This window comes from Oryza glaberrima, chromosome 9 (assembly GCF_000147395.1).
Source record: "Oryza glaberrima chromosome 9, OglaRS2, whole genome shotgun sequence".
Taxonomy (NCBI): Eukaryota; Viridiplantae; Streptophyta; class Magnoliopsida; order Poales; family Poaceae; genus Oryza; species Oryza glaberrima.
Genome location: NC_068334.1, coordinates 8,380,612 through 8,393,523, shown reverse-complemented (window position 1 = coordinate 8,393,523; position 12,912 = coordinate 8,380,612). Strand labels below are relative to the sequence as shown.

Below are 12,912 nucleotides of genomic sequence, written 5' to 3'. Positions count from 1 at the left end.
TCTCAAGTTAGCATGCGAGTTTATTTTAAAGAGATTTCTTATACGAGTCCTTATGTATTTTCAAAAACGAACGAACTTAAAATCGACTCAAATGCAGATATGCATTTCCGAAAGCAAAGAAAAAACTGACTCATACACGGATGACGTACCAAAATACCAGAAAAAAATATCTTTAAATTTTATAATAGTAGAATAGAGATAGAGATAGAGATAGGTGTAAGAATCGTAAACTGCAATGCTTTTGGATTCGATTGTTTTATCGTAAATGAGTAGCAAACGAATTAGTATATATATCCAGAACTGTCTAGTACTTATATCAAATTATCAAGGCCATTGTAAAATAAAACGCGGTCCTGTAAATTTTGAACTAAATTACCATGAACCTCTCTGACGAGCTTGTCGATTCCGTACTCCTGCGGCTCGATTCCTCCGTCTCCCTCATCCGCGCCGCCTCCACTTGCAAGTCATGGCGCCGCATCGTCGCGGACGCCGGCTTCCTCCGCCGCTTCCGCGGCCTCACGAGCCCACCGTCGCCGGCTACTACTTCGACTCTCGAGCGGAATCCCCCTTTGCGACGCTGACGATGGGACGGCAGGAGACAGCGCTCTGTTTCCGACCGTCGCCGTCGGCGGCGGCGCTGGCCATTGACGCCGGCAGCTTCTCTCTCGCCTTCCTCAGGGACGACGACGTGCTGCCCTCCCGGTGGTCGTCGTCATGGAGCGTCGCGGACAGCCGCGGCAGCCTCGTCCTCCTGATAAACCTCGCCGCCGGACACGCCCCCTTCTGCTTCCCGGAGGTGGTCGTCTGCGAGCCATTGACGCGGCGCCACCGGAGGATCCTCCCGTCGCCGGACTTCGGCACCGGCTGCTTCTTCTACGGATGCTACCGACGGCGAGGCGGCCGGGGACAGCAGCAGCAGCAGCATCGGCATGTCGAACTTCAGGGTGGTTTACGAGCTCTACCGAGACGACGGCGGCGCCGGGCTCGCGCGCGCCGCCGTGTTCGCCGCCGGCGCCGCCGGCGCGCACTCGAAGAGGGAGACGTCCGTCGGCCACGCCATCCCGCCGTTCCACCGGATGAGCCTCATGGGCCGCGCCGGCGGCTCGTGGTACTTCCACGAAGGGAGCACGATGGCCGTCCTCGACGGCAGCACGGCGGAGTTCTCGTCGTCGTCGTTCACGCTGCAACAACAACCCATCGATCCCGGCGTGTACCTGTACATCGCCGAGGGCCGCGACGGCGAGCCGCGCATGTTCACCACGACGGGGGGCATCCTGACGGTGCTCATCAAGAGGGCGAGGAGGCCGGCGGCCGTCGTCGCCGGCGGCGGCGGCGGCGAAGACGACGTCGAGGAGTGGGCGGTGGAGAAGAGCGTCCGGCTGTCGGAGGCGACCCGCGGGTTGCCGGGGTACGATGCGTCCTTCTTCGGCGGCGGCGGGCCAATGGATGTCATCACGAGGGGCGCCGGGTTCGTCGTCCTGTCACCGAGGATTAGGACGACGACGAAAGAGGAGGCCGCACCTGCACCTGCACGGTGGTGGTTCGCCGTCGACCTGGAGACGACGGAGGTGGAGAGGGTGCACGACGACTTGGGGATGATACAGTTCCCGTGTGAGCTGCCATGGCCGCCCAGTTTGCGCGCCTGCCCTGCCTAGAATAGGTAGATATAAATGTACAAATTAAAATGTAAACATGCTCATATTCACAGCCATATTTGTTTTTTAAATTATATAAATAAAATTTAAAAATGTTTGTGTAGTAATATATTATATTTATCTTATCATTTTTTTCATATATATGTTTGTTGAAAAACTACTTTTTGTTCGTACATATGTTCTTCATTTGCGAAAAATTGCGACATAATAATTATAACAATTCCATATTTTATTTAGCTTTCATTTTTTTTTTTTTGCAAGAGTTGAACTTTTTCAATAAATATCGTAACCCTAACTATACATGCCTTTCTTAGGTGAGATCTTAAACAATTCAGTTATCGTTTTTCAAACAGAAGAGGTACTAAACAATATATGTATAAGAAAAACGGAAAATATTAAGATTTCTGGTATTCTAGATACAAGTATTTTCACTACAATAATCTTTAGATAAATACTATATGTTGGTAAGTTACATAAAAAATATCATTATGGTTTAGGTTTAGACCCATGTATGGCTAATCAGCAAGCACGCGTGCCAACAGGCCTCCCAATCTTTTTATATAGCTCTAAATATGTTTGGCATCATTTAACATGCTTCATGGTTTCGTCATTAGTCAATTATAACCGTAGCTTGATAAAAAATAATCTATACGTAAATTTTTTTTATATATGTATTTATAGCGATTTCAAGACGAGTGCTAAAAAACTACGATAAAATAATTACAGTTATAGCTCTAAATTAATTTTAGTTCTAAAATTTAAATTTTATTTGTCGATTGTATTTATTTTTTAAAAAACATGTGTGGATGGGCCAATACTAATATATACCATATGTTTTTGCTGTTTAGTTGGGGAATAAGTCTATTTGCCTTCTTGAACTTATGTCTGGTTGAATCGCATCTCTCAACCACAAAACAGTTGCAAATCGACTCCCCGGGCGATTTCATTCTATGCGGCACTTACATGGCAGGTTGACTTGGATTGGCGTGACGCTTATCTGGCACTAAATAAAAACAAACCTAAATGGAACAACCCAAATGTGAGTGAGTAAAACAGTAAAAACAAATTTTGGGCCCGTGTGTCAGTTACTCTTTTTCCTTCCTCTTTACCCTTTTATCTCTCTCAGATGGACGGCGGCGGCGGCGAGTGAGATGGAGCTCTGTGAGCTCGGTGGCCGCGACGCACACGAGGGGAGGGCTCGCCTGCCACGGCACGCTCAGGGGAGGCGGGGTGGGGCTTGCAGATCGTGGCATGCGCGGGGGATGGGCTCGTCGGCCTCCGAATCCACCTCCTGGATCAACGAGGCAACGCAGCGGCCTTGCAAATCCGACACTCAGCGCCGGTCCTCTTACTATTATTCCCCCAATCCCTATACTCTCCCTCCCCCGCCTTCTTCTCACCATAGCATGGCGGCAACGGCGGCAGCGGCTAGCAACAGCAGCCACTAGGGAGACGGCGGCATACAGAAAGCGTGCAGTAGCAACTCTTTGCTCAGATCTTCCTCTGGCTAGACTCACCTCTAAGCCTCACCCGCATGGTGCCCGCGAGTAAGCAATGGCGCCACATGGATCGTCAACAGCATCTCCGATGCTAAGTGGCCAAGAAGAAGAGCGGGCGGAAGCATCGTTGCTTCCCTGACCCCATTGTCAGGGCCGGTCCTGACTTTTCAGGGGCCCGGTGCGAAACTAAACATGGAGGCCCTTACTAAATTATTACCGTAAACATTTAAATTATATTCAAAATTAACATTTATATAGAAAACATTGTACATGTTACCTAATTTTTTTTATATATTTCTAGATGCGAAGTCATTGATAATGGTATCATTTTTTATCCAACAATTTCTTCTCAATGCATACAGTTGCCAAACCATTTAATTCATTTTATCGCTACCCGATGCATACTTTCTCGACGACATGACCTAATAATCGAAAAAATAACATTATTATAGTGGTTTAACCTATATAAATTACACTACAAAATAACAAATCTGAATTTAAAAGCCAACATATCAAATTACAGATGAAATCGCAATGTTACAAAACTTCAATTTTTCATTTTGCAATGACAAATTAGCAATAGCAAAGATGTATTGGTGTTGCACTCACCTGAATCAGCCATCGGTGACTGTCCCGTCCTCCTCGTCCAGTACTTGAGGGCAGCCGGCGGCAAGCAAATTACAACAAGGAAGAAGCAGCGGCACCGCAGAATTGCGTCGGCGCCGGCGCGACACGCGACGATGCGGGCTACCCTGGTGGCCTGGTTGCACGTGATTTCGCCGGGAGGAGAGGACATGGGCGGCAGGCAGCGGCAATCTTGCGATCTGTTCTATTTGCTTTCCGTGCCCGTGCATGTGATCTGTTCGCGCCACTGGCCTTCCACCGCTTCGTTTGCGCTCGCTGCTGGGCCAGGAACGCCGCCGGAGGAGGGGAGGGGGGGAGGGGTTGGGGTAGGGGCCCCTATGATTTGGGGGCCCAGTGCGACCGCACTGCTCGACCCCCCCCCCTTCCCCAGGGCCGGGCCTGCCCATGGTGTGCCAAAGAGGAGTCGTTTGAATGAGCACCTTCCTCCTCCATGGTTGGAGAGGAGGGGAGTGCTCACCGCCAGTTGTCGTTGCTCCCCTTTGCTATCTTGCTACCCGCGAGGAGAGGGGGTGCTGCTACTACTGCTGTTGGGTTGTATGATGCCCATGGATGTCCACTGCATCATTGCCACTTGGACCAACCCCCGGCATGGCTGGATCCCACTGTGCTGGGTCTGAGCCTTCCCTTGGTGGCATAAAAAAGGAGGAAAAATCCGATAGTGGCAGAGGCGAACTGAGAGGTCGTGCACGAGAGGGAATCGCCAGGGCTGAAGCTAGCGTGAGTGCACGATGCGTTCACCCTGCTCTCTGTCCCGAGTAAGTGCTAGAGAGGTAGCAACAGCAGTAGAACACCCTACTGTCTATGATGGCCGAGAGAGAGAGAGAGAAAGGAGTGGAGGAGCCGCCGATGCCCTCTCAGCAGACTGAGCTGCTGCTGGAAGCTCAAGGAAAGGAAGATGGAAGGGAGGAAAGAGAGAAGAGATTGGTGAGAAGGAAGATGAGTGGAGCCTTACATATAGGGCAACATATCCTATGCACACAGGCCCTCACGTGTATACACGTGCACACCAACTAAAAAATGTCACCAAAAAATCTAGAAAAAATCATACACATACTTTCAATTGTATTACACCTAGGGTTAAAATCTTAACATCAAATTCATTATATTTTAGCCGTAACAAAAAAAAACAAAAAATCTGACAGTTTTAAGGTTGTAATTTTGTCAGAATTTTATCTTTTTTGTTATTCTCTATGTAGAATGAATTTGAAGATGTGACTTTGCACGTAGATGTAATACTATTGAAAGTACATGTATGAATTTTCCTAGAATTTTTTGTGATAATTTTTAGTTGGTGTACACGGTGTGTACACGCGAGGGCCTGTGTGTATAGGATACGCTCCCTACATATAGGGGCATTTAACTATTTACCATCCCTATCTCAATGACATGTGGGTTCACATCTGTCTATGATATGTGGGTCCAGTGGCAAATACTCCCTCCATATACTTTTGAAAGGCATATTTCCAAATCTGAAAATTTTATTTTTATAGGCATATTTCAATCCAATAACCTATCATTTTAATGACTTTCTCGGATTTAATGCGTGACTCTCCATTCTTCCACACAAGATTGGCTACATGGGCATCGAGAAATGTAAATGTTAATGAATCGTTTGTTTACGAGAAATAACTAGTAGCATGTTTAAATGGATGATAAGTCTGTGTGCCACGATGAAATATGACTATCAAAAGTAGATGGAGGGAGTAGTTAATTGCCACATCTAAAAATGGCAGATAGTTAAATATCTATTACATATGAGCCCTCATGTGCTAACTCAGCCGATTGACCAAGTCAATGAGCCTCGTCAGCAAAAAAACACCGTCGAATACTGCTGAGGGAGTCAATTTACAACGTTTCGTGAGTTGGAGCACGGGTTATATCTACCCGGTTTTGCGGTTTGAGGGATGTCGTGTAGACTTATTCCTTTAGTTAGACTCTTTCTCGGTTTCTCCTGGACTAGGCCTTTTCGGACCTGGCCCAGTTACCCGGACCGACAACCTCTTCGGCCACCTGCTCCTCGCTCCCCTTCACCCGACACCTGCGTAGACTACCCCCATGGACCGACCTCCCACGCATCAACCCCCTCGTAGACCACCCCTTCCATGGACCGCGCCCACGGGAACCCAGCCGGGGACACACACCCAAACCCCAACCATTCACCGGAGATGAGAAGCGCCACAGGAAAACGAGCCGCGTCGCTTTCGCGAGAGAGGGACACCTGCTCTGCTTCCGCTTCCGCTTCCCCCTCTCGAGTCTCTCGCCTCTCCCCCGTGGCCAACCCACACACCGCGGGTTGGAGGAGGAGGAGGTAGGGGAAATCCCCGTCGGCTCGGCGCCCGAATCGATCCGGTGAGTGAGTGAGTGATTGAGTTCGTCTCTGCTCTCTCTCTCTTTCTCCTCCTTGTTCAATTCTCAAGCTCTTGAATCGAGTCCTAGTAGTAGTGTGCTAGAGGTGCGGGATGATTTGGGTTTTTGGGGATTTTTTTTTGGGGGTTGTTTGGGAACTGCTAGTGCGTTTGTGGTATGGGAGTTCGTTGCTAAGGGATGGGGTATTTGGGATCTTTTAGGGTTTTGTTTGGATGGATTTTTGGTTTGTGGTTTTTGTCAGGAATGGGTGTCGGCGACTTGGTTTACTTTAGCTTTCGAAAAAAATTTTCGCCCCTGTTGTTCTGTTCATGGTTCATCTTTAGATTCAGAGGAGAATGCTCCTAGCTTTTTTCTGAGAATGAAACCTTTTTTTTTTATGTTTTTATTTTTACGGGGCTATAATTTTTCTACTGCCTTTTGTGATTACCATTACATAATTGCATGTCCCTTAGATGAATAATGGATGTTGGTTCTTTGGCTAAAAGTCAAATTGCGACTTGAAGTAGAAACGGGTGTACCTGGATTTAGTTGCCATCGCTGGAACTAGAGTTAATTATTGGTTTGATCATTGTTGCTTCGCGTTGGATATACTATCGGTCTAGCAGTTAGCATGATACTAAATCATAGGAAGGCTTCTATGATTGGAGAACCGTGGTGTTGAGCATAACTGATTAGATTCTTAATTCTTTCAAATATTATTTCCAATTAGACTGGTTATTGGTTCAGTATCAGGGTCTTTTGAAGTTCTCCCAAATATTGCACTAATTTGTTTGCCAAATAATCATGCAAAACGTACATGAGTGGTGGCATTAACTCTTTTATTCAAATACATGGTTGTTCAAGGATGGTATTAACTCTTCTATTCAACAGGCTGTCCAAAATTTAGTGAATAATCCTTGTCATGCTACTTAAAATCTAGTCAAGACTCAGATTGGAAACCATTGGGGACTAGTAAAGTTTATGGGACTTGGACGTGTACGTTACATGCACATGCCCATGATACATTAACAGGATGGCTGTTCTATTCTGGAAGGTTAAATATAATAGTTCTTAGAAAGTTAGATTTTCAGACCGATGGTATGCTTGCATATATTTTTAGAAGTATCAAATATGATGAGAGTTCTTAAAAGAATTGGGCTTGTTAACTATGTTGAGTGCCTTCTACTATTTATTTTACAGGTTTTTATTGTTCATGGTGATATACTATATGCATGAATAAGTTACAGTTATGTTATATATATGGGCAAGGATGTATAAGAAGTTCATTTGTTTTCTAAATTTGTAGCTTAGGCTTCTTCTGCTGGGCTCTTCCATGAAGCAAATGAAGTTTATAATGCACATACTAATGTTCAGTATATTATACTGAGAATCAACTTTATTCTCAGCTGTATATACACTAGTATGCCAGCCATTGGTAGCTACTTGAAAGGATGGTGAAACACATATGATTACCCATGATGAGCATGTGTGTTCCCTTTTTTGATTAGTGCTAAGCTGGAAATCAATAAATCCAAGATATTCATGGAGCATGCTACCTGTGATGATGTGCATGAGCATGCTATAAACGTATCACATGGAGAAACTGCATCAACATCAACCAGTCATCAAGATTTGCACAGTGATTCAGATGATTCGCACCAGGATGATAGGCCTTCAACAAGCACACAAACCCCATCACCACAGTCTTCAGCATCAACTTCGCCCACTGCATATAACACCAGAAATTTATCCTTTCCTAGAAGAGATAGTATGTATGGTCATGGAAGAAGTATTTGGAATTCTGGTTTGTGGATCTCGTTTGAACTGGTCATATATGTACTACAGATTGTAGCTGCTATTTTCGTCCTTGTCTTTTCAAGAGACGAACATCCGCATGCCCCTTTATTTGCATGGATAATTGGTTACACAATTGGCTGCATTGCAAGCATTCCTCTTATTTGTTGGCGCTGTGCCCATCGAAACAGACCTTCGGAACAAGAACCTGAACAACCACCCGCAGCCTATCCTAATTTGACTTCCTCTCAATCATCAGAAGGACGCAATCAGCGTAGCAGTGGTACTGTCTTGCATTTTGGATGTATCACAATTTCGTGTCCAAGGTAATTTGTAGTTCCATGTTATTTTTCTATCTTGAATTTCCTAAAGTCCTGTATGTGAACTCGTGTATGCAGTCTCACTCCTATGCAGTTTTTGAAGAAACTACTATCCGTTTGCATCTTATAAACATATGTATGCTTTCCAATAACTGAAAGATGCAACAAACAAACTGATAGTTGAATCGATTGAAACTACCAACTTTAGGGCATCCTAATTAGTTTATTTTTGATATTCCATTGGATCACGCAGGTACCACAGTCCTATGTTCTTGAGTTGAGCCTTCTATTTGTGCGTAGTACCACGATATGGATTCTACAATATATTTTTGCTGCAATTTGTTTTTTCTCAGTCACTCTGGAAGTGTAGAAGATATATATGCTCTTGTTTCTTTGACCTAGGAATTTGGAACAGTTGTGTTGACCTCTTCATGGTGTAATATTACAATGTTCGCTGCAGATGCCTCATTACATTGGTGGGAGGATGTTCCCTTTCTATATTTGTTGTGCTTGACAAAAGCATTCAACATTGTGGAGCGTAATGTGTCCTGTTTAACTGGAATTGGTCCTGGGAAAATTGTACTAGTCTACTCTAAAGTATTAAAACTTTTTAAGTAAATTTGAAGAAATGCGTGATGCGAGATCTTATAGTACTTAGTTTTGTGCTAAATTTGATATGGATGTATTAACTGAGGTGATTATACATTACAGGCCTAGCATATTGGCTTATCATTTCAAGACAGCTGTAGACTGTTTCTTTGCTGTATGGTTTGTTGTTGGCAATGTGTGGATTTTTGGTGGGCACAGCACTTCGTCAGATTCTCAGGAAGCTCCCAATATGTATAGGTATTTTCTTTCTGATCTGTTTCTTTCATAGCTTTTCTGAACTCAATCAACTCGCTTTTCTGAACTCAATCAACTCATGCCTTACTTTGTTGCCTCTTGCTAGGCTATGCTTAGCATTCCTTGCACTTAGTTGTGTTGGATATGCTATTCCCTTCGTCATGTGTGCAGCCATATGCTGCTGCTTTCCATGCTTAATTTCTCTTCTGCGCCTTCAAGAGGATTTGGGTCATACTAGAGGAGCTACTCAAGAACTAATTGATGCACTGCCAACCTACAAATTCAAGCCAAAACGAAGCAAAATGTGGGTTGACCATGCTTCAAGCTCAGAGAATCTTAGCGAGGGTGGCATCCTGGGCCCAGGAACTAAGAAGGAAAGGATTGTTTCAGCTGAAGATGCTGTGAGTATATTTCACGTTTTCATATCATTTTCATGTCTGATGATACTTGATTTGCAATTAGTATTGAGGGGGTTTCCCTAAAACAAGTATTGATGGGATTCCTTGTATCGACCTTCATGTACCTATATAATTTAATACTCCCTCTGTTTCACAATATAAGTCATTTTATCATTTTCCACATTCATATTGATGTTAATGAATCTAGACATATGTCTAGATTCATTAACATCAATATGAATGTGGAAAATGATAAAATGACTTACATTGTGAAACGGAGGAAGTAACCATAACTCCATTCACAAGTGAATACTTAAGCAGCCTCTGTTATGTAGTAATATGTACTGTCTTAGCCTTACCTTATTTGGAATATATTTAACAAAAGGTCTAGCTCGTGATGATGCTTTTACACATCTTTTTCAGATAACAATGAGACTTCCCTTTTTTCCTCAGTGAAACATACTGTGTTCTAGGGAAATATTCAATAACAAAAGTGTTTTAGGGAAATATTCCGCTTTACGAGAAATAGTTTAGTTTATATTATACTACAGTCTCTTTTTTCTCGTGTATCTTCAAACAGTTGTAGTTACACTCGCTTTCATAAGTCCTTTTCTAAATGTCATTCATTTCCTTCAGTAACATGGGACCTCTTGGAATTTTCCAAGTTACCTGACTTACTGTCTGGATTATTATTTTTGTAGCTCATTTCAATTTGCCATTACTAACTTGAAACCAGGGTTCTCGAAATAATTCTATAGTTGTTTTAGTTTGATTCATAAGTCATAACATATAATTTAACATCTATTGATATCTGCAGGTGTGCTGCATCTGTCTTACTAAGTACGGAGATGATGATGAGCTCCGTGAGCTTCCTTGCACCCACTTCTTTCATGTGCAATGCGTCGATAAATGGCTCAAGATAAATGCAGTGTGCCCACTCTGCAAGACCGAGATTGGGGGTGTGGTTCGATCATTTTTTGGCTTGCCCTTTGGCCGCCGACGTGTTGATAGGATGGCAGGAAGAGGTATAGCTAGCTCGAGATTTACTGTATAGAACACGTCTTCTTCTCTAGCATGTTTGCTTGTTTCATCTGCTCATATGCACATAAAAGACGTGCTCATGGATTGTAGTTTGTTGATTTGCAATGAAAGCGATAATCTGCTTTCATCACCCTTGAGTTCACCAAAGTGATGACAGAAAGTGGAGACCTGATGCTTGCAGTGACAAGTTTCTGCAGTACGGTAGAAACGTAAGTATATTCTGATGTAACATTTGATGTCAAGATTGTAAATAAAGAGCACAAAGTTCACTTCGGGGGTGTATATCTGCATGTGTATGGGAAAGGAAAGCCTAATTAGGTAGTAACTTTGTGGGCATTTTATTGTGTGCAATCATTGATCTTGTTTTTCCCAGTATTGTGAAGTTCTCATTGTTGGCACAAGGTTTCAACAGATAAATAGATGATCTGTTGGAGCTGCCGTATTGCAGGGATGAAGATGGAACTATGTCCCACTATTCGCAGTATTTTGTTGCTTTGCAATTCCATACTGTCTTGTTTCAGTGGAAACCAATTGTTGCTAATATGATTGGCAAAAGTTCTCATCGGAACGTGCATTTTCGTTCATGTTGATGTAGAATAAAAAAAATCCTATCCAGCAATCACTTTTGACATGACATCAATCTGGGACCTTCATTACAGGAGGTTTTGCTGATTATCAGGCAAGCACATCATAGATCATAGTCGCCATTATCCTGAGTTACTCTAGCACCACCTACAGCTTGAATCCTGTACTGACTCTCAATCATTGTTCCATGCAGGTTCGGGGTTTCAGAAGTTGCTGGCATTCTGTGGATCATCAAATCCTAAAATAAGAAATACTACTCTAGTAGGTGAGGAAAACCTGCCCTATGCATGACTACATCTATTAATTAAGTTCCAAATTGTGTATTTGGGTCAACTACAGCAACAGGTCACCACACACCTATTCTGCCCAATGAGCTATGCAGCAATCACTTTGTGAATGTCAACATTCCCAAAGTTCCAAATCCTATTAAGATTGATTAGTGTAATCTGAGAATAATTCTGCAAAATCAATGATGGGACACATGGATCATGGATGGATGTCATGCCATAGAGTTGTACTTTAGGAATGTCAACATCCTCTTGCTGTTCCAACCTTGGAAAATGGCACATGTGAGATTGGGTGTATGCTAATAATGCTTATTAGGTCAAGCTAAAGACAAAATGTTTGTCCTGTCCAGGTGACCAGGTCCAAAGATACCAGTGGCTGTATGGATCAACAGTGCTGATTTGGGTGTTTGTGGTTTGGTGACACCCAATTGGCTGGGCTACTTGCCTTTAACCTACAGCATCTTACTGTAGAGTTAGACGCCCATTCTTCTTTGTCGCCTAGATTAGAGGGCTACTTATTTTGGAAGAACGAATGTCACCGAGTTTGTTCCTTTTGGAGTTTTTGGTATATAAAATCCAATTTCTATGAATTGGTATAAGAACTAAACTAAATTCCCCACATGTTTAAAACCTTAAATTACTCCCACCGACATGAGCTCTCCCACGAAGGCCAAAGAGAAGTTAGGCAGGCTTGTTAGCGTATTCGCAAGACGAGTCATCACAGGTAGTCATCGAAAGCTGCATACGACTTTGTTGTTATGCTACGATATTGGACCCATAATGTCATTTTAGTTTTTGCTTCTACATATTTTTGGTTGAGTCCACCAACTTTGTTCTAATTAAACTGCCTAAATATCAGTGCTTTGCTACGGATAAAAATATTACAATATTACCTAAAATAGACAAAAAATAATTTTCATGAAATGTTTTACCAATCTTCAGAGAGTATTCAACTTAATTTGATATTATATGTGGCTATCCATTTAAATTTGATTGAGTTTTAATATTAAGAAGTTTCAGGAATTATTTGCAATTTACAAGGGAGTAGTGGGTGATAGATTCTCACTACCACCACCCTTACTTTCTACTAGTACAGAAAGTTTTCAAGTAGTAGACCCTAAAATCATATACTCCATTCTCTCTTATTTGAGATATAAAAGGGCGCACCTGTATTGATATATCTTGACCTACCTATAGTGAAAAATATATCTTGGTCCATGGGTTTTTAACCAGGCCCCGTACCATGGCCCAGGATGCACCAACCTCTTGGAAAATTTCTATTGAGACTATCTCTCTCATCCAATTTATACGGTCCAATCAAACAGTTATTTTCTGTATTTTGCAATACTCTATTTTACACTTGTATTCATGTCAGAATCATATTTTACACTTGTATTTATGTTAGAATCATGTGTTTTTTCTATTCCTCTATTTTTCAATCCTACGATTTAAAGAAGCCATAAATACATGGAACTGAAACATTACATAGCACTTCCATC

The 12,912-nt window shown here is 43.0% G+C and overlaps 1 protein-coding gene and 1 pseudogene across 3 annotated transcripts; both read left to right on the top strand.

Moving 5' to 3' along the window:
• Positions 1–354: 354 nt before the first annotated feature.
• LOC127785473 (uncharacterized) lies at positions 355–1,656 on the top strand (annotated as a pseudogene).
• Positions 1,657–5,959: 4,303 nt separating this feature from the next.
• On the top strand, positions 5,960–10,877 carry LOC127784855 (E3 ubiquitin-protein ligase At1g63170-like). Of its 3 annotated transcripts, none has more exons than XM_052312259.1 (5): positions 5,960–6,148; positions 7,654–8,265; positions 8,971–9,105; positions 9,209–9,503; positions 10,318–10,877. In XM_052312259.1, the coding sequence occupies exons 2-5, from the start codon at positions 7,688–7,690 to the stop codon at positions 10,552–10,554; spliced, it is 1,245 nt and encodes a 414-aa protein (XP_052168219.1). In that variant the 5' UTR covers positions 5,960–6,148; positions 7,654–7,687; the 3' UTR covers positions 10,555–10,877. The 3 variants fall into 3 exon arrangements, with proteins under 3 accessions (XP_052168219.1, XP_052168218.1, XP_052168217.1); XM_052312258.1 differs by having other exon boundaries at positions 5,961–6,148; positions 7,457–8,265; XM_052312257.1 differs by having other exon boundaries at positions 5,961–6,148; positions 7,452–8,265.
• The last annotated feature ends 2,035 nt before the right edge of the window (positions 10,878–12,912 follow it).

Excerpts from the sequence above, each read along its gene's own strand:
- LOC127784855 (XM_052312259.1), top strand. The coding sequence starts at position 7,688 with ATGGAGCATGCTACCTGTGATGATGTGCATGAGCATGCTATAAACGTA. Across the intron at positions 8,266-8,970 it reads ATCACAATTTCGTGTCCAAG|GCCTAGCATATTGGCTTATC; the intron begins GTAATTTGTAGT and ends TATACATTACAG. Across the intron at positions 9,106-9,208 it reads GAAGCTCCCAATATGTATAG|GCTATGCTTAGCATTCCTTG; the intron begins GTATTTTCTTTC and ends GCCTCTTGCTAG.